At 59.0% G+C, this 27,149-nt stretch overlaps 1 protein-coding gene across 4 annotated transcripts in view; it reads left to right on the top strand.

The window, feature by feature from the left end:
• Nucleotides 1-27,149, top strand: part of SLC12A7 (solute carrier family 12 member 7) — a gene marked incomplete at both ends in the record, with an annotated part of 78,784 nt that overhangs the window by 5,205 nt on the left and 46,430 nt on the right. For 2 of the 4 annotated variants that reach the window (XM_080711230.1, XM_080711229.1), the window contains one exon: nucleotides 23,988-24,111. The exons of the other annotated variants lie outside the window; for them this stretch is intronic. In XM_080711230.1, the coding sequence (XP_080567356.1) occupies nucleotides 23,988-24,111 (124 nt within the window). Of the gene's footprint in view, nucleotides 1-23,987; nucleotides 24,112-27,149 lie in introns of those variants that run through there. 4 annotated transcript variants of the gene reach the window in all.

Below are 27,149 nucleotides of genomic sequence, written 5' to 3'. Positions count from 1 at the left end.
GGTGTGGCAGGTGGCCTGGCACACGGGGTGGTGGTGGTGGTGGTGGTGGTGGTGGTGGTGGTGGTGGTGGTGTGAGTATTCAGGAGGCTGCCGTTTTGGACCACAGAAGGACGGTGTCAGGGATGGAGCTCCTGCACTAGTCCCTGACACACCATTCCAGACCCAAATGCACTAGTCCCTGACACACACACCATTCCAGACCCAAATAGAGCCACTTGTGCTAAACACCACAGTAACTGGAAGCTCTGAGGAAGCAGGTGGTCCCTGGCCATTGTCCCTGAAAACAGGGGCCTGGCCCACGATGCCAGCTGACCGGGCAGCCCCTCCCCTAGCCCTCAACAGGAGTAACTGCGGTACCCTGCCACCGCCAGACTTCTCTATTGTTCTGTTTCCTTGTGGCGACCTGTGAAAGCCGCCGGCATGCCCTGCCTGCGGCTCCTGCTCTCCTTTGCATGGTGGAGACCGCCTGGTTCGTGAATGTTGAGTTAAAGCCGGGTAGACCTATAGCCAATCTGTTGAATTTGGTCTTTTGACCATGCATACAAGGGAATAGTATTACACCTTCAAGAGAAAGGAAGTCCTGACACCTGCTGCCACATGGACAGACCTTGAGGACGCGGCTGCTCAGGGACACAGAGGTCAATACTGGGTGACTGTGTAGGTAAGGCCCCAGAGACCTCAGTCCTGGGACAGCAGGCATGGAGGCTTCCAGGGCTGGGGCTGTTGAATGGGCACAGAGCTTCCGTTTTATGAGGCGCACGGGGATCAGGAGGCGGGTGGTGGACACGGTGCATGCTACCTGAATGTGCTCAGTGCCACAGAACTTACACTTAAAATGGCTTTAAAGAGCAGCTCGGCAGTCCTAGCTGCTCGGGAGGCAGAGGCAGGAGGGCTGTTGGAAGCCTGGGCGACATAGGGAAGCCCAGTCCTGAGAAGAGAGAGGACAGCGCTAGCATGATCGCCCACTTTAAAATGACAGACTGCATGTTCTGTGTAGTTTACCACAGTACACACAAAACAATCCCAAAAGGAAGTGCACAGGAGGTAGGAACCTGGAGGCAAACCAAGTCCCACCCCAGGCCCTTCCTTCCTGGAGGCGGAGGAGCTCCCGGCTCATTTCCTGAGGACAGAGATGCCAATTTGATTAAATCAATTCACACTGAGGCCGCTGTGCCAGGAAGGGCCCTTTTTAATCTAAATTGCTCTCTGCAAGGTGCACTTGCGAGCGTCCTGGAAGAGATATTTTTGTCCAGGGCCTTCCTGTGTCAAATAACATTTTTCACGGCCCTTGTCCCGGAAGGGCACGAGACAGGGAGGGGCTGCTCAGCACTGCCCTCCCCGTGCCAGTCTCTCGCAGGACCAGGGGAGACCACTTGGCCTCAGCCACCCTGCTGGACCCTTGGACTCCAGCAGAGGCCCCCAGCCAGGAGAGAGGAGGGCATCCATCAGGGCCTCCAGAGCCCACCACACTGCCTCCTCCTGGAGACAGCGCGGCAGGGGTCTCTCGACTGGCTACGTTTAGCACAGACGGCGTGCAGGACATGGGTCCTGACGCAGTGGCCCAGCATGGCCGGCCCGCAGCCCGCCTGCCCCTGAGGTCGCTCACAGGCCTCTCTCCCTGCACCCCACTCCCTGCGCCTGGAAAGAAGGGGCCCGCCTGCACTCCAGTTACATCTTCCCCAGCCTCCTGGGTCCCGCCCGGTGTGTGCTGGGAGAGCGTGTGCAGCCCGGCCGTGGCCTGCTGCGAACAGCTCCTTCCCCTGGGAAGTCCTCTGTGTTCTGTGGTGTGAGGGCCCGCACTGAGGAGGCCATGGCTGTACTCGCGGCGCACGCTGTGAAGGCCAGTATCGCCCAGATCCCCCCGAGTTGTCCATGGTAATGTTTGGCCAGGCACCTGGGCCAGTCACTGACCCATGAAAGAGCTCCGCCCGCACAAGGAGAGTGCACAGAAGTCCATCTGTGAAAGCCTGCCTCTGCATGCATACGCCCACCTGCACACACCACATGCACAAATCACACAGTGTGCACATATACACATGCATGCCGTGTGCACACACCACACATGCCCCCACACCTGTATACACATATGTATGAGCACAAACTCACATATACATGTGTGTACACATGTGTACAAGTGCACACACCCACACACATGTCTATACAACTGTGTACCCACACACACATACCCACATACCCACATGCATGCCCATGTCTTCACACCTACACATGCACTCATGTGGTCACAAGTGAACATACACTTATGTATGTACTCAATGCACACCTTCATGCACACCCCCCACAGAAAAGGCCTGTGTACGCTTTCTTTTTTAGTGTTCACTTTGTTCAAATCCTGAGGTTAAAACTATCTGCCACTGGCGTAGCAGACGCCACAGAGGGAGGCTCCGGGTACAAAAGTCTCTCACTCCCATTGCGCCGGTGGCTTGCAGATCTGATGTGCTTCCGGGGCATTCTCTGGCAGAGGGGAATGACAGGGCTTCCAGACCCGCCATCCCATGAGACTACCTGAAGCAAGGATCAGTCAGTTAAAGTGCACCCCAATTTCCCAGCCTCCCGCGGGCCCGAGTGCGTCCTGCAGCGCAGAGGCAGAGCATCCCTGGATAACACACACCCGTCAGGTGCTACGCAGCCCCTTTTCCTATCAGAAGAGTCCTGCGGTTTAAAGATACATCTCGTTATCTTAACGAAGTGCACCAGAGGGTAAAGGGAATTATGGAGGAGTTCAAGGACAGAGGGCCAGCGCTGCACCTCAGCGGTCCTCTGGGTGTGGCCGCCATTGCGCTGGTCTCTACGTGGCTCTCAGCACCACAGACACGGCCCCCGCCTGGCTTCCCAGGCCTCCAGGTTTTCTTGGTCTAAGGGTCCTCACAGGTGAATCGGCAAGGTGGACTTTGAAAAAGGAAACTCCTCTACAGTGCCGTCATCTAAGCATGTCAGGAAACACAGGCCCTGGGTTTCCTCCCAGATGAGGGCTCCCTCCCAGCTGGGCCCGGCAGGGCTGCACCACCTTATAAGACGCTGAGAACCCCCGACGCTCCGTCCTCGAACGCTGAGTTCTGTCTGGGGCTTTTCCTTTCCACCTCCTGAGCCCTGCAGGGTTTCCAGCTCCAGCTTCATACTTGAGAATTCCGTTGCTGCGTTTGGCCGGTCCACCTGGAGCCCAGCATGTACGTCAGCGTGCTGCAGAGGCCGCACTCACGCGTCCTCCTGGGGGCGGGCATGCAAGGCAGCCTTTCTGGGTTGCAGGTGTTTTCTAACCGCTTATCACCGAGCGCATTTCTTTCTATACAGAAGAAAGAATCCCTTTCTTCTTATTCTTTGGACTTTAAAAGCAAATCGTTCTGAAACCCACAAAACACAGCTTAAGAAAAACGCGCAACTAGCCTCCGATGAGCGCCAGGTAACCATCCTCCTACGCCCCGAGGCCGGGCTTCTCCGGGCTCCTGGGTTCCTTCCACCAACGATGCCACTACGGTTCCCTTCAGCATCGTTTCTGTGAATAATGTGTCCGCTCCCACGCGTTGAGGCAGGCGGTCACCAGCTACCCATACCCTGAGCCTGGCAGCTGGGCAGGGCACCTCAGTGTCCTGGGGCAACCTTGGGATGGTTGCAGAGGGGCTGTGCAGGCTGTGTGCTTCAGGGCCAGGCCTGTGTGGGCAGTGGGCCCCCGGGCAGGTCAGGCCGTGCGTGGTTCCCTGCCTGGAGCCCCCCACGGACTCCCTGAATGGCCTCTGTATCGTGGTCCTCTGTGAGGTCAACAAGCCTTCAGGGCCAGCGCCCTGACGCTTCCTCTCAGGCCTGGTGCTTTTCAGCTGCCTGCCTGGGCTCAGCCTCCCTTCCTTGTGCCCCATCCGCCGGCCACCTGAGCCCTCCCTGGGGCCCTGGGCCACTGATGCCTCCGATGGTTGCTTGGCGACCAGAGCTTTCTCGTCCCCCTGGACTAGCCGGCGCACGGCAGGGCAGCGCCACGTTCCTGGGCAAGTGGGTGCACTGGGCACACCAGTGAGGTTGCTGGCCCCTGTCCCTGCTTACAGAATCAAGCTCTAGGAAGAATGTGTCCATGAACAGGCAATCCCCAGGCCTGTGTCCGCCAGGCCCGGGTCATGGGAGCAAGGCGCGCTCAAGCCATGCCTTGGAGGTGTGCATCGAGAGTCAGACTGTCCTGGCCTGGGGGGCGCAGTGACCATCGCCGGGGCGAGTGTGCTGGAGGGGTGCCTTCCTCAGGGTCCCTGCGCCCGGTCTCCCCAGCCCCACAAGGGGAGGCCTCCAGCTTCCTAAATGAGGCCCCGCCACACCGGCCTGCAGGCGGGCGCCTTGGCCGGGCGCAGGCACTGCTCCCACCTGCCGCCCTCTGCAGGTCCCGCCCTGCAAGTACACTGACCCACAGGCAGCCCTCACTTCCCAGGAGCGGCGTCTCTGTGCCCTTCCTGGCACAGGATGGCTCCTTCCGGAAGGCTGTGGGCAGAGTAGGCTGGATCCCTGCTCCACAAGCCCAGGCACTCAGACACAGCAGGCCTCGGCGGGGCTTTGCCACTGGAGCCCCAGTGAGCCAGGACCCGAGCTGTTCTGGAGGCAGAGGCCTGGGCAGGCCTGTTCTGGCTTGTTCTGATGTGTTCTGGCACCTGTGACCTCAAAAGTCTTGGAACCAAGCCAGGCGCGGTGGCGCACGCTCGTAATCCCAGTATTTAGAAGGCTGAGACAGGAGGACCACGCAGATTCAAAGCCAGCCTCAGCTACTTAACTTAGTGAGGCTCTCAGACCCTGTTGTTTCCAAATAAAACATAAAATAGGTCTGGGAGTGTAGCCCGGAGGTAGAATACCCCTGGGTTCCATCCCCAGTACCACACACACAAAAGAAAGTCTTGGGACCAGCAGCCCCAGGCCCATGCCAGGCGTAGGGTTAGAGATGTTCAAAACCCACTCTGGAGCCGGGGTGGGCTCGGTGTCAGCTCGCCCAGCCTGAGGCGGGGCCTGGGGTCCTCCCCTGGCACCTGAATGAGAAGAGAGAGGGAGAGCTGGAGGAAGAAAGAGGGAGGACCTGCTGGGCAGTCTGCTCCTCTGCCCGAGTCTCCAGGACAGCGGGCAGTCTGGGTCGGTGGGATCAGGGCAGGAGGTGGAGTCCTAGGAGCCAGCTGAGGTGCTTTGTCCTTCCAGAGCCCCTGGGCCTGTGCTTGGAGGACACAAGGAGAGAATAGAAGGGGAATGTGGCTTCCACAGGCACCTGCGGGCAGGAGAGTGGAGCTCTAGGTCCCTGAGCCTTCCCTCCTGCAGGACCATGGCCGGCCCAGTGGCAAGTGACCCACAGCGGTGCCGTCGCCGCCCCCTCGGCTCTGCTCAGAGGGAACCCAGTCTCCCAGGTGGTGAGGAACCCCGGCTCTGAGTCTGGAATCTTGGCAGCTCTGCCATCTTGGGTGGAGCCTCAGACCCTCCGGGGACACAGCTGGGCTGTGCTGCTCTCTGGAGAGTCCCCGCCCTCCCAGAGCTGCCATCCTGCGGGGCCTGGTGTACTTATGGGCCCTTGTGGTCAGCAGCACCCTCCTCAGGGAGCCCATCAGACTCCATCTGAGGCCAGGGGTGTCCAGAGGTGACACAGAGCCCGCTCATGGGGTCCCGAGGTCCCCAGAGAGGACGTGCTGCGCCCAGGCCCCTCCCTGTGCCGGACTGTCAGAGGGTGGATCATGTGGACCTGTGGGACACCAGGTCTTTATGGTCAGCTGGGTGGGGTCTTCTGAGTCGGGAGCTGGGGATGGACTGACCGCTGCCCCACCTGGCTGGACGGGCCTTGCTGTCCCTGCTGCCGTGGTCATGGCTGCTGTCCATGGTGCGCTGTGTGTGTAGCTGCTCTGTGTGTCCGGCTTGGGGAGGGGGGCATCTTGCTGGCCATGGAGACCTGGCCAGGTAGGTTGGTATAGGGCTCATATCTTTATTCTCCTGGGCTCTGTGAGGCATGCTGGGAGGGGGAGAGAGGAAGGGCGGGAAGGAAGAGACCACCAGGAAACCACCACCATGCCCTTGAGCGAGTGAACTCCAAGTGTGGGATGGGGGCCGGTGACTCAGGAGCACCGAGGGACCTCAGCCAGGACTAGGAGGCAGAGCTGGACACGGGCGCCGAGGGCTGGCTGGGGCCAAGTCACTCCCCGAGGCCCCTTCAGGATTCCTCAGGAGCCAGGCCCTGATCATCCCTCCCCAGGAGGGGGCGCAGGAGGTGACTCCTGGTGGACCCTGCACAGTCCAATGCCCTCGTCCTGGGCTGACCGCCCTGCCGTGGTCAGGGGCCGTGGCAATGGTGAACTTTGTTTGTGTTTGGTAGCAGTAGGACTTAGAAGCCCGGGAGTGACTTTGAACACAGCCCAGATCGCTGCAGATGCACCCAGGAGAAGCATGACATAAGCATGACCGGGCCTGCGGCAGCATCGTGGACCCCAGATACCCCGGGGCACAAGCAGTGGCCGCGTGGCTCAGGGTGCAGTGTGTGGTCCACGTGAGGCTGCGGCCAGCATGTGGTGTGCAGGCCAGCATGAGGCTATGGGCCAGCATGTGGTGTGCGGGACAGTGAGCCGTGCCCTGGGAGCTGCGCACCGGGAGGAAGCAAAAGTGCAGGGCAGCAGGCCTGGGGACCCTCCAGGCAGACTGCGCAGGGGCCACATCCACGTCCTGTGCAGTGGTGCCAGAGGCAGGGCCCCAGGGTCAGCAGGCCAGCACCCCTGAGAAAGCCGTGGGCGCCTCCCGCCATGGGGGGACAGGCGGGCCCCTGGGCCTTGGGCTTGCAGGGCTGCGGCGCTGTCCTTGTGTGTACATGAGTCTCCGTGGTTTGTAAGGCCCAGGGACTGAAGGGCAAGAGGACTTTGCTCTTCTCTTGCACTGTACCTGATGGGCCGTGTTCAGGTTTCTTCGTGGCTGCATGCTGATGGACCTGCGCTCCGCACGTCCCCTCCACTTGGGCGGAGTGGCTGTGGCAACCCCTCGCTGGGGACCCCGGGGTCAAGCCTGGCACCCAGGCAGCACTTCCTGAGCTGGAGCAGGTCACTGGTCAGCACTGCGGCCGCTTCCGTGCACAGCGCCGGTCCTGGGAGGGACATGGAGCCGCCGTTTCCTGGTGCTGCGCCTGCTAGGGTGCCTCGCTGGCCTGGGCGCAGGGAGGGTGCTGGGGGCTGCAGAGGCCACCAAGGACAGGCTCAGTGATGGGCAGCAGGCGGCCTGAGAAAGGTGGCCAGGGGCGGGTGGCAGGAGAGCCGGGGTGGACAGCAGGGCCTTGAAGTCAGGCCAGGGCTGAGGCTGGCCGAGCCCTGCCACATTCAGGCCTGTGTGGTAGGATTGGGTATGTCGCTCGGTGGCAGAGCACGTGCCCAGAACACAGACCTCGGTTCAATACCAGCACTGCAAACAAAACAAAACTACCAGGACTGCATTCTTGCCTTGCGTGTGTTGTGTGTCTGTACGTGTGTTGTGTGTGTCCATGTATATTTTGTGTGTCTGCACCTGTCCACGTTAGGCCCTGTGTGTCCTGGGGCCCCGAGGACGGGCGGGAAGCAGAGGTGAGGACTTGGCTGGGGAAGGGAGTGGGGACATTAGAGGAGAACTGGGGGCTTAAGGGGGAGCCTGGGCTCCCAGGTACCACAGCCGTCGGTGGGCGGGGCCAGCCACGGTGGCACATCCTGCCGGGCTAGCCAGGGCAGGCTGATCAGAACCCACCGGGCTCCCTGTGGCCGCTCCAGCTTTAGAGCCAGTGGGCCTGGGGGTACAGTGGGCCTGGCCACGGGCAGGGAGCCATAGCAGCAGCGGGCCAGGCTGGATGGCCGTGGCGTCTGTGCACCTGGTTCATTCTGGCCTTTCTGGATGCGGCTCCTGCGCAGTCTGCCTGGAGGGTCCCCAGGCCTGCTGCCCTGCACTTTTGCTTCCTCCCGGTGCCTGAGGGCCTGTGGCCTCTCCACCACAGGCTTGCCCAGGAACTGTCGCCTGGGGTGTGAGATGAACCAGAGGCCCTGGCACCGTGCACGGCTGTTTCCCACCCCTGCAGGTCGGGGCCCTGTGGGTTTGGTCCTGGGCCTCCTCGTGCACTTCTGCCTGACCCTGCGCTACCTGCAGGCCCCATGCTTCCGTCAGAGCTGGGTTGGAGGGATGGATACCTGGCACTCTTGCATGGCCCACGGTCCCTTGGAGGAGGCAGCAGTCAGCGCACTGGAAGCAGAAACACCAAGGGCCCCTCTCCCCATGGCCTTCTGGCTCCTCTGACTCTCGGAGGGTCTCATCAGCAGCCGTTGCAGGAGCGAGGATTCCGGGTGTGGGCGGAGGGTCACGTCCTCTGGCCCCAGCAGGTGAAGGTGCACCTGTTGCCCTGGGGCCAGATGTGGTGCCACGGCCACAGTCCTGCACGGGGCAGGTGATGGCATTGGCCAGGACGCAACGCAGGGGCTGTGCTGTCCAGTGACACAGCCGCTCTTCATTCATGACTTATTTGTGGAAAGGCTGACAGAGTCGCAAAGCTGGCCTCACACCGAGCGACTCCATCCCAGGAGAGACCTGAGCTGCCTTCCCTGTCCCTGAGGTGGCGATGGCCGAGGGAGGGGCCTGGGCAGCATCTCTGGTGGGGCCTGGAGTCTGAGCTGATGGCACCCGCTGACAGGCCTTCCAAAGCAGCACAGACGGGGCCAGGGGGCGTGCGCGCTCTCCTCCACGCAGGCGTCGCAGCCCACCGCCTCTGGGAAACGTTGTGCTCCAGCTCCCTTTCTATTGGGATAAAATGTGCATGAAATAAAGTCTACCGCTTCCAGCTGTGCGTGTGCACGCCGGGCTTCCCGGCTCCTGGAGTAGAGGGCCGCCTGAGCCCGGGTGGAGGCACCAAACCCCGTCCAGTTCCGTGGCCCCAGCACATTCAGTGTCATGCAGCCGTCACCTCACCCACTTCCGGGACCCCTCATCTTCCTGCACCCCGCACCCCCAAGAGCGACCGTAGGGGCCTTAAATGCGTGGGTCCCACGGCATCCGCCTGTCGTGTCAGGTTTACCTCACCAAGCGCCACATCATCGAGGCCCAGACATGCCATAGCGGGTGTCAGGGACCTTCCTTTTCTAAGGCCAAGCAGTAGTCCACCGTATCATAATAATACAAGTGCATGTCCCGCTGCACTACATTAAAAAGCTTTTTATGCTTGGTACTGGGGACTGAGCCCAGTGGCGTTCCACCTTTGAACCCTCTACCCCTTTTCATTTTTTATTTTGAAACTGAGTCTTGCTGTTTGCTGCAGTTAGCCTCGAAGCTGTGGTCTTCCTGTCTTGGTCTCTCGAGTACTGGGAATTCAGGTGTTCACGCTCCAGTCCACTGGCGGACCAGCCACCTCTTGCTACTGTGAATAAGGTTGTGTGGACACGGGGGTGCACACTCCTGTTCCGTCCCTGCTTGTGGATCTTCTCTGGTGGAACTGCTGGGCCGTGTTGAGCCTGTGGAAGCCAGCAGGCCAACGCTGTGCAGGGCCGGTCTCCCCACACCCTCCCCAGCACTTACTATTGTCTCCTTTTTGATGATAGCTGCCTTTATAAGTGTTCAAAAGAAGGGTTTGGTTTCTTTTGGCAGTACTAGGGATTGAACTAGGTCTTTATACATGCTAGGCAAGGGCTCTGCCACTGAGCTACACGCCCAGCTCAAGTGTGTGTGTGTGTGTGTGTGTGTGTGTGTGTGTGTGTGTGTGTGCGTTTTAATCTTACTAAAAACACAAAGGCATTCCACAGGCTCAGAGTAGAGCTGGAAGGGAACTCTAAGACCTATTTCTTTTTTTTTCCCCCAGTGCTGAGGATTGAACACAGCCTCAAATATGCTCAGCAAGTGCTCTAACACAGAGCGACACCCACAGCCCTTTTGTATGTTTATTTTGAGACAGGGTTTTGCTTAGTTGCCCAGGCTGGCCTCAACCTTGCAGTCTGTCTTGGCTTCCTCAGTAGCTGGGATTACAGGTGTATGCCACCACACCCAGCTTCCACTAACTAATTCTTTCAGCACATTATAATTGGCTCTCGAGCTTTAATTAACTAATTAATTAATTAATTTTTAATTTGTTTTAGCTGGGCGTGGTGGAATACGCTTGTAATCCCAGTACTTGGGAGGCTGAGACAGGAGGATCAGAGCCAGCCTCAGCTACTTAGTGAGGCCCTGTTTCAAAATAAAGAATAAAAAATAGGGCAGGTGGGGGGGGGTATCTTGGAGGTCCAATGACCCTGGATTCCATCCCAAGACCCGCAAAAAAAAAAAAAAAAAAAAAAATAGGGCTGGGGGTGTAGCTCGGAGGTAGAATGCCCCTGAGTTCCATTCCCAGTAATGCAAAAAAAAAAAAAAAATTAAATTTTTGTGATACTGAGGGTTGAACCCCTGGGTCATTCTACCTCTGTGTTATACCACCAGCTCTGGGTTTTTTTTATTTTGAAACAGGGTCTCACTAGGTAGATGAGTCTCATTACTTGCTGAAGCTGTCCTTGAACCTGGGATCCTCCTGTCTCAGTCTCCCAAGTACTGAATTAAAAGCATGTACCACCACACCCTGCTTATTAATTTATTTATATTAATTAATTAATTTTGCAGTGCTGGGGATGGAACCCAGGGCCTTGCACATGCTGGGCTAATGCTTTCCCACTAAGCGGGGGCTGGGCAGGTTCCAGAGCCCAAGGTGGGGGTGTCTGAATGTGCCAGGACCCTTCTGTCTGTGCATCCAGAGAGCCGAAGCCGAACAGGCTTGGGGTGCCATCGGCACACTCCCTGCCCGCGTGTGCTCCGAGGTTGGGACCGGAGGCCACTCTGGTTGGAACTGGAGCTGAGAGCTGCCCACGTCCTGTGCCACCTGCAGGCCCCGGGTGTTTGCTCACTGGTTATCCGGGGTGACTCATGGGGAATTCAGCCACAGGACAGGAACTGAGCTGTGGTCCGGAATCCCACACACTGCCTACACCTTGGTCTCTCGTCCCCTTTGGGTGCTGCAAACATCCGTCCCCTGAGACTCCCACATAAAGCAGAAGACCACTTGCCTAGTGACCTGCCTGAGCCTCCTGCCCCCACAGGCCTGCAGGGTGACACCCAGTGCCATCGGGGACCACGTGGCCCCGCCAACGGCCCAATTGTTCTCTGCACCCAGAACTTCCCTGGAAGGGGTGTTGGAGTCACTCTGGTGTTTCCCAAAGAATGATGCAAGCCTTTGCCTGGCGGCTCCTGTCCAGTTGGTGTGCCAATGCCCGGGATCCTGGTGCATTTGAAAACCCTGGGTGGGATCCAGGCTCAGTGCAGGTCGGAAGAGACACCCCAAGTCCCCTCCCACCTGCCCAGTGTGTCCAGCTTGCACAGGTGCATTCCAGCGTAGTCAAGGAAAGCTGGAGCCCCTGCCTCTGGCCACCAGCCCGGCCCCGGAGGAGAGGGGCAAAGGGCGGCCCTTGAGCCACACCGTGGGCTCCCTGCCCAGCACAGGTGGCCGGCGCGTCTCAGGACTTCAGCACCTGGGCCCTCTGGTCCAGCCGGGCTCCTGCCTCAGCCCTCATACCACAGTGTGGACACGGCTGAGACAGGGAGGGCTTGCCATGAGCATGCCGGCCTCCTGGCTGGAGCCCTGCAAGTCACAGGCAGAAGCGAGTGCCGTGGGTTCTGGACATTTCTGGAGGGATCTGAGGCTGCTCCTTTGGTGAGACTGAAGTCACCCACAAATGGATTCTGGTGTTAAACAAATGAGTTCAACTTTGGTGGAGTCCACTGGAATTTCTGAACCACATGCAGAAATAAGACTGCATGTACCGCACCGAGCGGAGGCTGCCTGGGTGCCCACGTTCTCCTTTCCCTGTGAAAACATGCAAGCAGCCGCTACTGCTGCCAGTACCAACACCCCCTGCAGCCCAGCCCCAGCCCGAAGGCTTGCAGGCCCAGGCCTGGCTCAGTGCTGGAGCCTGTGGCCCAGGACAGTCCCCGCCTCTGATGGCGGCAGGTGTCACTCCAGGGCGATTTTCTTATAGCATTTATAACACTAGGAAAAGTGTTAGCTGGGTGCCGTGGCGCACGTTTTTCATCCCAGCGCTTGGGAAGCTGAGATCGGACAATTGCAGTTTGTGAACAGCCTCAGCTGCTTAGTGAGGCTCTTTGCAACTCAGTGAGACCCTGATTCAAAACTAAAAAGACTAAAAAAATCAGGGCTGAGGTGTAGCTCGGAGGTACAATGCCCCTGGGTTCCATCCCTAGTACCACAAAAAAAAGAAAGAAAGAAAGAAAGAAAGAAAGAAAGAAAGAAAGAAAGAAAGAAAGAGAAAGAAAGAGTGAAAAGTGGAAGGCAGAATGCGGGCAGGGGCGGTTTGGGGAGCGGGCTCATCTAGACCAGGCCGGACACGGCTTGCCACCACCTGTCGAGTGAGTGGCTGTGGTCCCTTCCTTCAGCGGGCCGGCCCAGAGCTGTCAGGCGTGAGTTACGCCCTGACAGACTCGTGAGAGCTTTTCTTGGATTTGGGTAGCTTATGTTTCCCAAAGAGTTTGTCTATTTTATCTATGTTTAAAAAATCACTATCAGAAAGTTGTTCATAATCTCTTCTGCTATCGGTGTCAGTTTCCTAGGGCTGCTCTGACAAACTTCCTAAAACAACAGCAGCTTACTGTCTCACGGCCTTGAGGCAGAGCCAGATAGGGCGACGGGGCGTGCCCCCTTGGGAGGCTCCGCAAGGCCTTCCTGCCTCTTCCCCCTGCAGAGGCCCTGCTGGTCCCTCCCTTGTCTGCCTTTGCAGGAGTATTTAGAGGCTGCCCTGCCAGTGTGACCTCATCTTAATCGATTCATCTGCAAGGTCCCTATCTCCAAGCATGGTTACCCAAAGGAGTCAGGAGATGGAAGTCCTGTGCCTCTGGCATGGGCTGCCTGCCCCTGAAGCTCCTGCCGTGAGCAGTCATCTACACTGACTGTTCCTAAACACGTGTATATTCTGGCAAGCCATGGATTCAGGCTGAAAAGGAACTCCAAGGGCCAGGTGTGGCGGTGCGCTCCCGTAATCCCAGTACTTGGGAGGCTGAGACAGGAGAATTACAGATTCATGGCCAGCCTCAGCAACTTAAGGAGGCCCTCCACAATTTACTGTTTCAAAATTAAAAAAAATAAATAGGACTGGGAGTGCCGCTCAGAGGTACAGTGCCTCTGGATCCAATGCCCAGCACCACACACTCACTCAGGAACTTCCAAGATAAGAATTGGGCTATAGACAGGTTTATTTAGGGGAAGACAGAGAGGCACATTCAAAGAATGAATGTGAGCCATCTCATGAGAGAAAAGAGAGAGAGCGCAGCAGAGATTGGCAGAGAGAGACAGCCCTAGACAGGGCATGGGTCTTTCTTTCATAGGAAGCTTTGCAGACGGCGAGAAGATGGTGTATGTGGTTGTGGGGTGGGTGAGCTTGGTTTCTTTGGGCATTGTCAGCCTTGTCCCTCTGACTGAGCACCCTGGTGCATGTGGCTTCTGCAACAGCAGCGCCAGGATGCCGGCGAGCAGCTCTCGGAGGACAGAGGCGTGGTGGCTGCTCCCTGCGCAGGCTGGTACGACCCAGGGTGAGCGCAGCCCCAGGGATCTGAGACATCGCTGTGCCCGGCAGGAGGTGGGCAGAGCCCAGATTGCTGCAGGACTTAGGTGCCATCAAGGAGTGTTTGGATTCCGATTTTACAGTCTTCTGGTTGGTCTCCGTTTATCTTGTTCTCTCGGCCCCCATTTCCATTTCCCATGTCTTCATTCTAACTTGGCTCAAGGTGGCGCCTATAGCTTGGGTTCTTGGAGCGTGCTGATTTCCAAGGCCTGGAGCTCTTCCGGCTACCTTTCTGGGTGGCTTCCTGCTTTATTCCTCTGCACTCAGAGGTCACATCCTCTACAGTGCTCTCCTTGGGAACTAGCGGGGGTGCGCTTTGAGCTGGCGTGGTGGTGGTGAGATCAGGAGCTCACCTGCAGTCCAGAGCTCCCGCCGCTGCTGAGCGTGGCTGTCTTAGGGTCTCCGAGCTATGTCCTGAGCCGTGACTGCTCCCAGGGAACTGTGCGTTTCCCTCTTATTCCTCTGGGGTTTACTGTATTGGGAATGCTTTTTGGCACGTGACTTGGGCCCGCTGACCCACCATGACTGTTCTTCCAGTTACCATTTTGGCATCTGCTCTGGGGTTAAGTGTGCATCTTTGTTACTGTGGGTCCCGTTCTCGGAGTCGTGGCCCTAGTGTGTGTGTGACCAGGGGCCCCGGCTGGCTCCAGTCGGCTGAGATCAGGCCTTCTGCCACCTACCAGTGTAGGTACGGACTTTGAGTCTCCTCGTCCTTCTGGGGCTGTGAACTCAGTCCTGCCCACACATGTGTGTCCGTGTATTTCAACTCCTGCTGCTTGGCGCGTCCAGCCAGCGTCCCCGTGGCCGGTGTCTGCCTCCCGTGGCCTTTCTGGGCCTCCGTCCGCCTGGCCCATGTGCTCAGAACGCGCCTTCTTGGGTTTCGTGCGTTTGGAGATGCCTTGATCTTGCCTGCGCTTCTAAGGCGTGAATGTGCTGGGGCTGAAATCTAGGTTGGCTGTTGTTTTCTTTGTGTGCTTGGCAAACATCTTTCCATTGTCCACCGGACTCACCCTTTCTCTGACCACTTCAGGCAGGACCTTGGCGTGGCCAGGGCCGCAGTCGCAAATCTGTTTGGTTTTGTTTGTTTTTGGTTGGATTCATTTAACTGATACATGGAAACAGAAAAATTGTATGGATTAGCAGGGTGCCATATGATGTTTAAACCAGGAAATGTACAAACGTCTATCATGTCTTTGTGTGGAGAACATTCACACTCCTTTTTTCTAGCTTTTTGAAACACACAGTGCATTATGGTTATTTACGCACCCTCCCCATGACATGATTCACAGCACTGAGCTTGGAGCTCTGCCTGCCTGTAACGTGGCGCCCACCGAGCACAGCCCTTCCCACGCTGCTTATTTTACTTTTTTTTTTTTTTTTTTTTTGGTGATATGGGGTAAGAGACATTCTACCTCTGAGCTCCACCCCAGCCCTATTGTATTTTTTATTTTGAGACAGGTTCTCACTAAGTTACTGAGGTTGGCCTTGAACCTTCGATCCTTCTGTCAGCCTCCTAAGTACTAGGATTATAGGCATGCTTCCCATGACCTGTTACTCACTCATTTATTTCTTGTGGCTCTGGGGATTGAACCCGGGGGTGTTCTACCTCTGAGCTCTATCAGCAGCCCTATAAAGCTGCAGTCCCTGGAGTGCTGGGTTTACAGGTAGGCACCAATGTGCCTGGATCCTGTGCTTTATTTCAATGAGCTCACCCTTTCCCCTCAAAGACAGAAGTAGCAGTCAAGCAGCGTCCTTGGTCTTGCTTTTTTCCTTTTCTCTTCTTTGCAATGCTAGGGAGGGAACCCAGGCCTCATTCCTCCGAGGCAAGTGAGGGCCGAACCCCCGGCTCTGACTCTGTGGTAGAGGCTCTTCCTTCTGTGTCCCCCGGGCCTCTTGGTAGTAAGTGTCCTGGACCGTGAAGTTTCTCCCTTGGGGGGCTCTGGTGTGGGCTGCGGGTTTGAGCTGAGCACGCCGTGTGGTGGTAGTATACTTCAATAGTAATCGAGGCTTGCTTTAAAATGTATTCTAACTCATTGCCCTGAGGAAATGGAAAATAATGACTTGCACACAGCGGCTCTCCATCGATAGCCGTGGGTTTTAGCTGTGGGAGCTGCTGTCCTGGGATCCAAGTCAATAATCTAAGGCTTGAAGACGCTGGTTAAACCACGTTCTGTAACTCAGCAATGGCCTGGAAAACACACTCCTCCTTGCCTCTTCTCTTCATGGACTAGGAGACAACGGGAAAAGCAGTAGATTTTAGAGCCGGGTGTGGTGCTCGTATTGGAATCCCAGTACTTGAGAGGCCAAGGCAGGAAGGTCGCAGGTTTGGAGCCAGCCTTGGCACTTAGCGAGGCCCTCCTCAACTTAGTGACATCATTTCCAAATAAGAAATAAAACTGGGCTGGGAGTATAACTTGGGTTTAATCCTCAGTACCAAAAAAAAAAAAAAAGTAGATAAGTAGATTTCAGTTGTTTTGTGAGCAACATTTTGAGTCTGGAAGCTGAGCTGGGAAGCCGGTGTGGGACACGGTGGGTAGAGCGCCTGAGTTGCGGCTCCCTGGCCCAGGACATGCACATCCCCAGGCACACGTGGGGACTCTGGGAGCCGGGGTGGCCGCCAGCCCAGCCCAGGGGCTCATCCACTCCTGGAGCCTCAGTCCTATCAGGCTGGCCCCTAGCCAAGCGGCTGACCCCCGGGGCGTAGGCCTGCCTGGCGGTTCTGTTCGCTTCTCTGGGGCCCTTTTCCCAGGGTCCCACATGCTGGCTCCCCTTGGCTTCAAGGGCTGGGTTATTACATGCAGAGGCCAGGACCTGTGTGGCCTCCTCTGGCTGGAGGCCCTGCGCCATCTCCGCTCTGCACACCGAGGTTCCCCTCTGTGTGGGCCCCAGAATCCCCTCCCCCTTTCAGAGGGCTCTGAAAGCCGGTGTCCCCTGCCTGCAGCCTGCGGAGTGACCTCTGGCACAGGCCCTGTGTCGCGGTATCTGTGCTGTGGTCATAATGGGACAGAGTCATGCCAGGGGCGCCAGCGCGTGCCTGCTTATCTCTGGCAGCTGCAGCCGGCTAATTGAAACGATTGTGAAGTATTTTGCCTGGACAGTGCTGGAGCAGGCTACAGACCGTGAAGGGTGCAGGAGGACGTCCTTCGGCCCCACAGACAGACCGGTGGCAGCCTCTACACAAACAGTGGCGCACTTCAGGCTCTGCCACTCGCTCGGATGCGTACTCTGGGAAGTCTTCCTTGTCAGTTGGGTGGGTACATCATTTAGGAAAATAATTGCTCACACAGCCAAGCTGTGGAACAACTCACGTGTCTACCGGTGTGGACCATCACATGGGGGGACAGGACTGGACTTGAAAGGGCCCTGGCACCCTGCTGCAGGGATACTCCGAGGATATCAGCTCAGGGTCCTGAGCCAGGCACAGACTTCTGGTTTGGGAAGGCGGAAAGTTCAGGAGATGGAGGGTGGTGATGCGTACAACCACAGGAATGTGCTCAGGCCCCGAAACTGCACACTGAGGAGGGTCAACGAGGGAAATTTTATGTCATTAATATTTACTGCAGTTAAACTCAGCCCTCTCTCTCTCTCTCTCTCTTAGTATTAGGGATCAAACCCAGGAACATTCTACTCCAAACTTACACCCCTAGCCCTTTTTATTTTGAAACAGGGCCTCGCTAAGTTGCTGAATCTGGCTTGAAACCAGCAATTTTCCTGTCTTAGCCGCTCAAGTACTGGGATTACAAGTGCGTATCATCAACACAGCTCACGGAACTTTATTAAGGAGAAAACAGTCAAAATAAGTTGATTTTTTAAACATTATTTTACTAGTCCATTGCAATTAGACATCCTAGTGCGGTTGAATATGCTAAGAACATACATGCACACAGATTTTGCTGTAAGCAGAGGCCCAGGAGGCCCAGCAGCCCCAGGGGACACGGGCCTGCAGCGGGCTCTCCCAGGGGCAGCGGCCTCCATGGCCTGCAGGGGCTTTTCTGTCATGATGCCAGATGCTGCCACCCAGTGGGTTTGGAAAGCTTACCCGCACACCTGGCTCAGCCCTCACACAGCCCTGTGGGAAGGCTCCTGGTTCCTCGGAGGCGCAGCTCGCAGGTGGACAGAGAGGACAGTGGGCCCATGCAGACTTGACCCAACACAGGAGTCTGGAAGATGCAGAGATAGAGGTGAGAACAGGACCTCACAGATGCTGCCTGCGGACGAGGCTCAGGAGTGGGGAGGCCTGGCCTCCCACACAGATCCTGGAGTCAGATGCAGCCCTGGACCTGGGACCACACTTGTGTGTCCCACGGACACAGGGGTCCAGCACAGAACCAGTGCTCAGGAGTGGAGAGCTGAGCAGGTCTCTGCTGTCGGGGGAAGGCGGGCTCGGGGCCTGCGCAGGTGACCAGGGCAGCACCCCTGGCAGAGGGTGATGCCAGCTCTCTCTGAAACACAAGGCGAGGCCCGAGGTCAGCGGCTCAGTGCCTCCTCTCCCAGCTCATACCAACCTCTTCCCTCTGGCTGAGGGCAGCCCCCCAGTGTGGTGCACACCCAAGGTCTGCACCTCCAAGCGCCTGCTCATGGCCTGTGCCACCCCCGCCCAGATCCAAGCACAGACCTCTCTCTCCCCCTGCCTCAGCACCTGGGAGCTGCTGCCCGGGGGAGCGGGTCTCCCCGCTCTTAGCCACAGGGCTTCCTCTCCCCCTCGGAGGGCTAAGAAGGTGTCCAAGACTCAGCAGCAGCCCATCTCAGCCCACCAGGGGGCTCATCTGGCCTGGGCCATAGGCCTCTCTGGGCCTCCCCTTTCTGCCTGGCCTGGGTCACAGGCCCTGCCTCTCCTTTCCCTCCCTGTGGGATTCTGCCTCCTGGAAAGTGCTGTCTGCTTAGGCCATCCTAGACCACTGGTGGGAACCTGGTCAGTGCTGGTCTGGGACTCTGTCCATCGTGTCTGTGGAGTGGGATTCCAAGCTCCAAGGTGACCATGCACTGTCCAGGCCCTGAGGGCATGGGGCGCCCACTGACCTGCACCCCCACACTCTCTGGGGTGGGTTCCCACAGCAGAGGCTGCCGTGGTCACCTGCACAAAGTGCCCGGGGCAGGCTGTGTGCCTCCTCTGTGGGTGTCCATCTTGGGCCTGCAGGTGGGCCACAAGTGGTGGCTGTCCTTGCACGTGGCCTTCCCGCCCTCGACAGTAGCTGAGGAATGGACGCCTGCCTTCTCATGTGACCAGTTGCCAGCTTGTCCAGGAAGGGATCCTGTGGCCCCAACCCAAGTCTGAGTCTGTGTGTGGGGGTCCACAGGAGCCCTCAGAACTCACAGGTGGGCTGGACATGCTTTGCACTCTGAGCAGCAAACAGGCCCTGCAGGCTGTGCCAGCAGGGCAGAAAGGCCCCTAGCCGACACCAGAGACCAGCTCTGAGAGCCCGAAGCCTGTTGGGTGATAACCTGTGTGCTCCTTCAACCGGGACAGAATGGAGCTTGAGGGAGACAGAGCAGGAGCAGGGAGCACATGGGATAAAAGGAGGTCAGCGACCTCAGAGCTCAAGGCTGGACACTCCTGCCCCAGCCCATCCCTTGCAGGCGGTACAGGCAGGCCCCACCTCGCCCATTCCTGGAACTCTCCACAGGGAAGTCCTGGAGGGAATGGGGCGTATTCCTGGCCCACACCCTGAAACACCACCTTCCAAAAGAAGGGCAAGGCCTGGGCCTTGTCTCATGCATGGGGTGTGGGTTGGGGGCAGGGAGGTTTGATGGATGCAGAGGTATGAGTGGAGGGTGGCTGGGAAGCCTGGCTGCCGGCCAGACCCTGCATGGCCCAGGCCCTCCGGTAGTGGATGTGCGGCTTGGTGGTCACATGTGGATGGGAGAGTGTGGTCAGGTCACACCGTGGCCTGGGCAGCCTCCTACGCTTCCAAGAGGGGTCCAGAACTCCAGGACCACCCAAACCATGATGTTGGCTAGTGTGGTGTGGTGGTACCGGCCGGGGGACTGCAGAGTCCCAGCTGCCCGAGCCGACCGCAGCAGGAGCAGCCTGGACCTCCAGCCCCAGTGAGCGAGGGGAGCTGCACCCCGAGAGGGGTTGGGAGAGGGCAGCTAGGAGGGCTGCACCTGCTGCTGGTTTCTACCCCTCAGTTGCTTCCCATCGCCTCTGGCGAAGTTTAAACTGTAATGCTCATCAGATATGCGACCGGCCCCACAAGTCTGGCCCCCTCCACGTGGCCTCTTGATGGAGCACCTGTCACACTTGGCTTCCCCGACATGAGGCAGGGTTGCCTGGGCAGCAGCACATGCCGGGATCCCAGCTACTCAGGAGGACTAGGCAGGAGGATCGCAAGTCCGAGGCTAGCCTGGGCAACTTAGTAAGACGCCATCCCCAGATAAAATAAAAAGGGCTGAGAAGGAATGGGACTCCCTGGCAGAGCGTTTGCCCAGCATGTGTGAGGCCCTGCAGTTCATCCCCAGCTACAAACAACAGCAGAAGAGCGAAGCTGTTCCTTCTGTTTGCAGCAACTATGAAGCCAACTCTACCCTCTCCCTTCGGCCTCCCCCAGGCTGTCACCAGATGAGACTGCCCCGGGCAGCCCTCTGCAAAGCTGACCCCTGGCCCCGGGCTCTGCCTTAACGATAAGCCAGCCCAGCTCAGCGAGACCCTCCCCTAGAAGCTGCCAGAAGAAGTGTCCTGTTTGCTTCTGCTTATTCATTATTTATTTTTAATTGACATAAAATATTTGTGCGTCTTTATGGGGTGCTAAGTGATAGTGCCATACGTGTATATGATGTGGAATGATCAAGTCAGGGTACCAGCATCTCCTTCTGAAGCATCTGTCAAATCTCTGTGTTAAGAACATTAATGCTCCTCTCCTCTTCTAGTTCTTCATAAAATATATAATAAGTTGCTGTACATTTTTTCTTTCTGGTACTGGGGATTGAACCCAGGGCCATTCTACTTCCAAGCTATACCTCTATCTCTTTTGACTTTTGGTTTTGAAAAGGTCTCGCTAGGTAACTGAAAGTCTCACTGTGCTGCTGAGGCTGTCTTCAAACCTGTGACCTCTGGTCTCAGCCTCCCACATACTGGGATTACAGGGGTATGCCAGCATGCGTGGCTGCTTTTATGCTTTAAAGATAAAAAGTAGCTTGGGTAACTGGGACCTCCCTCCCCTTCCTCTTCCTTCTCTCCTTCTCTCTCCTCTGACCCCACCCCACCCCAAGGGCTTGTAGGTGGGCTTAGCTTGGCCTCTAGAGGTGGTTGTAGCTGAAGACCCTAGAGCCTGGGGTCTTGGGCCCTTGCATGTTTAGGGTTGGTGACCAGGCCAGCTCCCCAGGACAGGTTCCAGGTCACGAGAGCATCACCCAGCTGGTGCTCCGTTGTGCCAGGGTGAAGGCAGCAGCTTCCTGTGAGGAATGGGAGCTCCCAGCCTCAGGTCCAGCCTCTCCATGTAGCCTCCCATGGACTCAGAGCCCCTCACAGAAGCACCCCTCAGCCTGGTATCCCACCCCTAAGTTCTCCACACAGCAGGGGCTCTCTTCCCTAAAGATGCAGACATCCCATCAGAGGCACCCAGCCTGGGGCAAATAAAACGGAAAGGAAAGGACACACAGGCAGACCGGCTCTGTCTGGAGCACATCCCCCAGCGCCTGGGCCTTGGAGGGAGCCGAGAGCCCTCAGGGCCATTCCAGGAGGGTCTCTCATGCTGACTGTGGCCTCTGACCTGGAAGGCAGGTGGACAGACCCCCCCCACACTGTCACCTGGGAATGCCAGCTCAGGTTGCAGGCCCAGCTGCTGGGAGTCTCACACAGCTCCAGCTGCCACTGACCGGCCCTCACCAGGAACCCAGGAGTCCTCCTGTGGCCACCACATGGTCAACAGGCCAGCAGGAGCAACCAGGCTTGAGGGCAGCACTGAACGCGAAGAGGCTGGTGCCAGGCCAAGCTGAGGCGGTTGCCTGGCACAGGCTGCGGCAGTGATGCACCTCAGATCCCTGTAGACATCCATGGGGGACAGCAAGGACCCACCGCACGCCCATTGCGAAAGCAGGGACCCACTGCATCACCAGGCAGACCTGAGATGGGGAGAAGCTGGCATTCCTTCCTGTCCTGCAGGAATGTGCGCCTGACCGGGGGATGGGGAAGCCCTTCCTAAGAAAGTCATTCCAGTGAGTTCATGACAGGCGATGCTTAGGATGGTGCTACTCTGCAGGCACCATTGATCCGTCTGTCCAGAGTGGGCGCCAACGCCTGCTGAGGAAAAGGCAAACTCCCAGAAGATCCCCATCTCCCGCCAGCCAGACCCCAGGCGCCCACCCCAGGGAAGGCGGAGGCCAAGACCCAGAGGGCCCGCACTGCAGTGCGCAGGCAGCAGCTAGAGCTCGGATCCCAGGGGCACGGCTCTGCATGGGCAGGGTGTACGGAATGAAAAGGGACGTGGATGGACAGCAGCCTGCAGCAGATGGGGCTGACCCGTGCGCAGGTTTAAAGCAGGATATGAGCCGGGCGTGGTGGAGCGTGTCTGTAATCCCAGTACTGGGGAAGCTGGGACAGGAGGACCAAAGGCTCGAGACCAGCCTCGGCCACTTAGCGGGACTCTCAGCAACCTTGCAAGACCCTGTTTCAAATCACAATCTAAAAAATGGGCTGAACATGTAGCTCAGAGGTAGAATGCTCCTGGGTTCAACCCCCAGGACCGCAGAACAACAAAACAAAACAGGCCATCGTCTGAGGGTACGCTGAGTGTGAGCCCTGCAGAGGGGAAGGAGGCGACTGCACCTTCAGGAGAGGGATACTGCTGGGCGTGCAGCTGAGACTGGCAGTTGGAGCTCTGTCTTGGGCGTCAACCTTGCCTGGACTCAACTCAGATCCACAAGCAGACCCAGCCCCAGCCCCACCAAGGAGGGCCCAACCCAAGACCTGCCTAATGCCGGTTGACCTCTGCCTGTGCGTGCAAGCCGCCTCGGGAGGGAGGATATGGAGCTCTGCTGTGCTCCTGGCCCTGGAGAACTGGTCAGCAGGTGGTGGCGCTCCTGGCCGTGGTGTCCCTGCCAGCTCGGCAGTGCGGGGACCCTCACCAGGACTGCAGCCCACCTGTCCCCAGGGCTCTGGCCCTCCTTGGCGCTCACTCTTCTGTTGGTAGTGAGTCTCCTTATGGGGGTGGTCACTTGGGGGGTCAGTACTGACTGGACCCTGCTGGATGATGGGAAGAGGCCTGGCTCTGTCCTGAGGTCAGATCTGGTGACAGACCCCGATAGGTGCGTCTGTTCCAGGCCCCTCACTTTGCACCTTGAGGCACAAAGCTGGCCCCGGAAAGGGTTCTCTATGTTTTGGAGAAATAACTGTTCCCTTCTGTCCAGCTGGCCTGGGAAGGCGTGACAGCCCCACCCCTGCGTGCCTCAAAGGGCCCCTATGCGGAAGGTGGGGTGGGCCCTGGCCAGGCTGGTGCCTTTTGCAGAGGGCTGGACGTGGCCGGGAAGCAGCCAGGAGCAGAAGGGCAGCCCAGAGCCTGGGTCAACTGGGCACTCTCCTCTTTCACCCAAACGCTTTTCTGAGTTCAGTCTATTGTTTGGACAACAGGAACACGATGTGGAAACCGGCACCAGGACGCTATGGCTCCTTTAAAAACCCGGGCCAGGCACGAGGAGCACTGCTCACACCACCCCTGCGTGGAGTCTTGGGGAGGGTTCCCGGAGCCTAGTGCCAGCGACTTCTAGAGCTGTTCTCTCCTCGTGGGTATTTGGTGGCCCCAGTTTTCAGAGTCATTCGCAGCCGCGGGAGATGGCACGGCAGCCGGGGATTGGACCGCCACTTTGTGTGGCCTTCCTGACAGCCCAGGGGGCTTCGCTTCCTTCTGTAAAGCCCCCCCAGGCTAGGGCCCCGGGGGCTGGAGTAAGCCCCTCCTAAGGCGTGGAGGGGAAGGGCGCTGGGGTGCAGTGTCAGGGCGCTCCCCCAGCAGAGGGGACTTCTCTACTTAGCCCGGGGGCGCACCGAGCCCCCCCCCCCCCCAAGGCTACGGGAGGATCCCTTTTACTGCCGGGCTGGGTGGGTCGGACCGGGGAGGGAGGGTCCTTAGAGTGGGGAATGCGTGAAGCGGGTGGGGAGGGCGAGGAGTCCGAGGAGGAGCCTTGGGTGGGTGAGGGTGGGAGGGTGTTCGGAGAGGTAGGCGGGCCCTGGGGGCGGCCCTCCCGGGCTGGGGTCCTGGGGCGGCGGGCCTCCGGGACGCGGGGTCTCGGCGCGGGCGGCACTTCCAGCGGCAGGACCCGCCCACCCCGCTGCCTGCAAACTTCTCGGCCGGCCGCGGGGCGGGCAGGTGCGGTCACGTGGTGGGCGGGGCGCGGGGACCCCGCCCTGCGGCGGCGGCCGGGCGGCGGGCGGGCGGCGAGCGGGCAGCGCGGGGCAGCGGCGCCATGCCCACCAGCTTCACCGTGGTGCCCGTGGAGGGGCGCGCCGACGGCGCCGACGGCGAGGCCGCGGGGCGCCCCGAGGCGTCGTCGTGCCCCGGGGGCGCCGAGCCCGACGGCCCCAGCCCGGGTGAGCGCGGCCGCACCTGCGCGGACAAAGGCCGGCCGGCCGCTGCGCCCGGGGCGGCGGGGCCGGGGCGCGGGAACCGGGCGCGGGCCGCCCCGGCCTCGCCCCCTCCTCCCGGCGCGCAGGCCCCCCAGCCCGCCCCGCGGACCCGCGCCCGGCCGCGCACCGGAAGCCACGCTGCTAACTCCGGCGGGACGGGGAGGAGGTGCCGGGCCGCCGGGGCAGCTCCGGGAGCGCGCGGGTGGCGCGGGCCCCGGGCGGCTGGGAGCTCTCCGGGCCAGCCCCCTCCGGGCGGTGGGGTGGGGGGCCTGGCGGCCAGCTCGGGGACGTTTCCTGGAGTCTTGCGTTCTCTCGCTCCTGGCCGGCCCAGAGCCACAGACAAACTTGGGCTGCGATCCCAGTTCCGCCTCTGCCCGGCCTTGGACTAGCCAGATCTCCCCGGGGTCATGTGGGGAAGGGCGGCAGGCCTGGCGGGCTGGGGAGGGGGCCGCGCCAGCGCGGACCTCTGTGCCGCCGCCGCCCTTTGTTCTGGAGGCTTTGGTACTTTCACTTTCTGTGGGGCGAGGGGGCTGGCCGCGAGAGCTCCCAGCTCCCTGGTTCCCTCCATCCCAGCTCCAGATCGCAGCCCCTCTGCTGCGGATGGAGGGTCACCTTGAGCTCGGGCTTCCCCTCGGGTCTCAGCTCTCCTCTGGAGGTTGCTGCTAACAGCCCCTTCCCCTGGGGTTGCTAAGTGGCCGAGGACTCTGAAGCCCCGGGGCTCTTGGAGCTGCAGACACAGGCTCCCGCTGCAGGAGGGGCTCTGGCCAGTTGCAGGATGGTCCTGAGGTTGGCTGGCTTCTGGGCCTGGGCAGAAAGGTCGAGCTTCCTGGGGTACACTTTTGGGGATGCACACCGGCCCTGAGTGGCTTAGCTCGCAGTGTTGGGGTCCTGCCACCTCCCTGTTGGCTCTTCTGTGGGGTGCAAGACTGTCCGGGTTCCCTCTGCACAGACCAGCTCTAGGTGTGTTTTTCCTGCTAGAATGGAACCAGGCAAGAGTCAGGCAGAACCCACAATCCGGCCTCCTCCTGCCAGGTCGCAGGCTTGGGGGTGCTCTGTTGAGGTGGGCCGAACCTCTTCCCCTACAGGAGTCTCAGGGTCCTTCCTGGCCTGCGGGGCCCAGGCCACTGCTCACTTCTCTCCCACCTCCGTGTGCTTCGTGTTGCCCAGGTGATTTTCTGTGTGCTCATTTTCCTCTTCCTCCTGCTCCAGGTGATCTCAAGCCTTGTCCAGAGTCAGTGTAGGATGTGGCTTGCAGGAAGGCAATGTCTCCCAGCCCAGCCGAAGCCCGCCTGCTGCCTGCCCGGCTCAGCTCAGGCTCAGGGCCACTCAGGAGTCCCTGGTGGGTGGGAGGGCTGGTGTAGTTGAGCCCCACAACACTGAGCTGAACATGTGTGAGGTAGCTGAGCTGACAACCCCGTGGAACTGAGCTGAATGTGTGGTGAAGCTGAGGTCTGTACACTCCATAGCTCTGAGCCGCACTTGTGTGCCGTAGTCGAGCTCTGTGAGCTCTGAGTGGAACATGTGTGCCGTAGTCGAGCTCTGTGAGCTCTGAGTGGAACATGTATGCCGTAGTTGAGCTCTGTGAACTCCATACAAGCTCTCGACTCCATTGCACAAGTGCAGCTCAGTCCTGTGCAGTTCACAGAGCATGACTCCGGAGGATTGAGCTGAACTTAGGTGATATTCCTTAGGTGATCTGTAGGATGCGCTGAACTGCGGTTTGGTGAGTTCCAGTAGGCCAAGTTGAATGTATTTAACTTGAGTCCCTGAGTTCCAGTAGAACTGGGCTGAACTTGTGGGATGGAGCTGAGCCCCAGTAGGGCTGAGCTGAGCTCCGGTGGAGTGGCTGAGCTGTAGGGCTGCGCTGACCTGACCTGTGGTGTGGCTGAGCTGTGGACTGCGCTGACCTGTGGTGTGGCCTGTGGTGTGGCGGAGCTCCTGCAGGACCAGGGGTGTGGCTGAGCGCCTGTAGGGCTTACTCCTGGGCTTTGCCGGTGCCTCTCTCCAGCCTCATATCTCCACAGAGGTTCCTGGGAATCCGCTGGCTGTGCCGTTAGGGGTGGCTGTGCCGGTGTCTGGGATCTGCCTTGTTGGGTCCTGATTTCTTGAGGGGGGCTGCCAGACCACACAGTGACACTGAGGGACCCCATGGCTAGCGTGCCTCGCAGAGTGGGGGAGGGCCGTGCGCTTTGCTTTCAGGTGGGAAGGCCCAGCAGAAGCCGGGAAGAGCGGCTGGGAGCCCCGGCAGCCTGCTGCCCTGGCGTGTGTTCACAGGACAAGGCCAAGCCCGGCGATGGGAAGCCCAGTGTGGCTGCCATTTTTGGTGCTCCTTCCCAGTCCCCGAGCTGTCTGCTGTTTCCGGGCAGGCCTCCTGGGGATGGTGCTAGGGACATAGCACCCAGGAAGCCCCAGGCTGATGGGATTGGAGCTTCCTGGGCCACCTCAACCTGCAGAGCAGTGGGACGTGGGTCCAGCTTGGGCCCAGAGCCTAGCAAGACCAGGTCTGCCCAGCCTGGGCTGCCATGGCTGGATGGAGCTAGTACAGCCTCCAGGGCCTCCGTAGCCGCTGTCCCCCTGGCCCAGAGAGCCCACTGCAGGCTGAGCCCTACTCCTCCATTTTTGTGGTACTGGGGATTGAACCCCAGGGTGCTCGACCACTGAACTTTGTCCTCGACCTTTTTTATTTTGAGAGTGTCTCACTGAATTGGCTAGGCTGGCCTTGAACTTGCAATCCTCCTGCCTCAGCCTCCCAAGTACTGGGATTTCACACCTGTGCCTCTGTCCAGGGCTCTAAGCCCTTCTCGGCTTTCTGCTGCTTTAACCTGAGCTGGGCCTGTGAAGACAGGGACTTAGGAACTTCAGGACCGAGAAATTGATGGCCGGGCATGGTGGTGCTTGCCTCTGATTCCAGTACTTGGGAGGCTAGGACAGGAGGATCACGGGTTCAAGGTCAGCAACTGAGACTCTTAGCAGCTTAATGTTTCAAAATAAAAATCAAAAGA

The sequence above is a fragment of the Muscardinus avellanarius genome (assembly GCF_963383645.1).
Source record: "Muscardinus avellanarius genome assembly, chromosome: 1".
Classification (NCBI taxonomy): domain Eukaryota; kingdom Metazoa; phylum Chordata; class Mammalia; order Rodentia; family Gliridae; genus Muscardinus; species Muscardinus avellanarius.
This window is presented reverse-complemented; position numbering and strand designations above follow the sequence as displayed.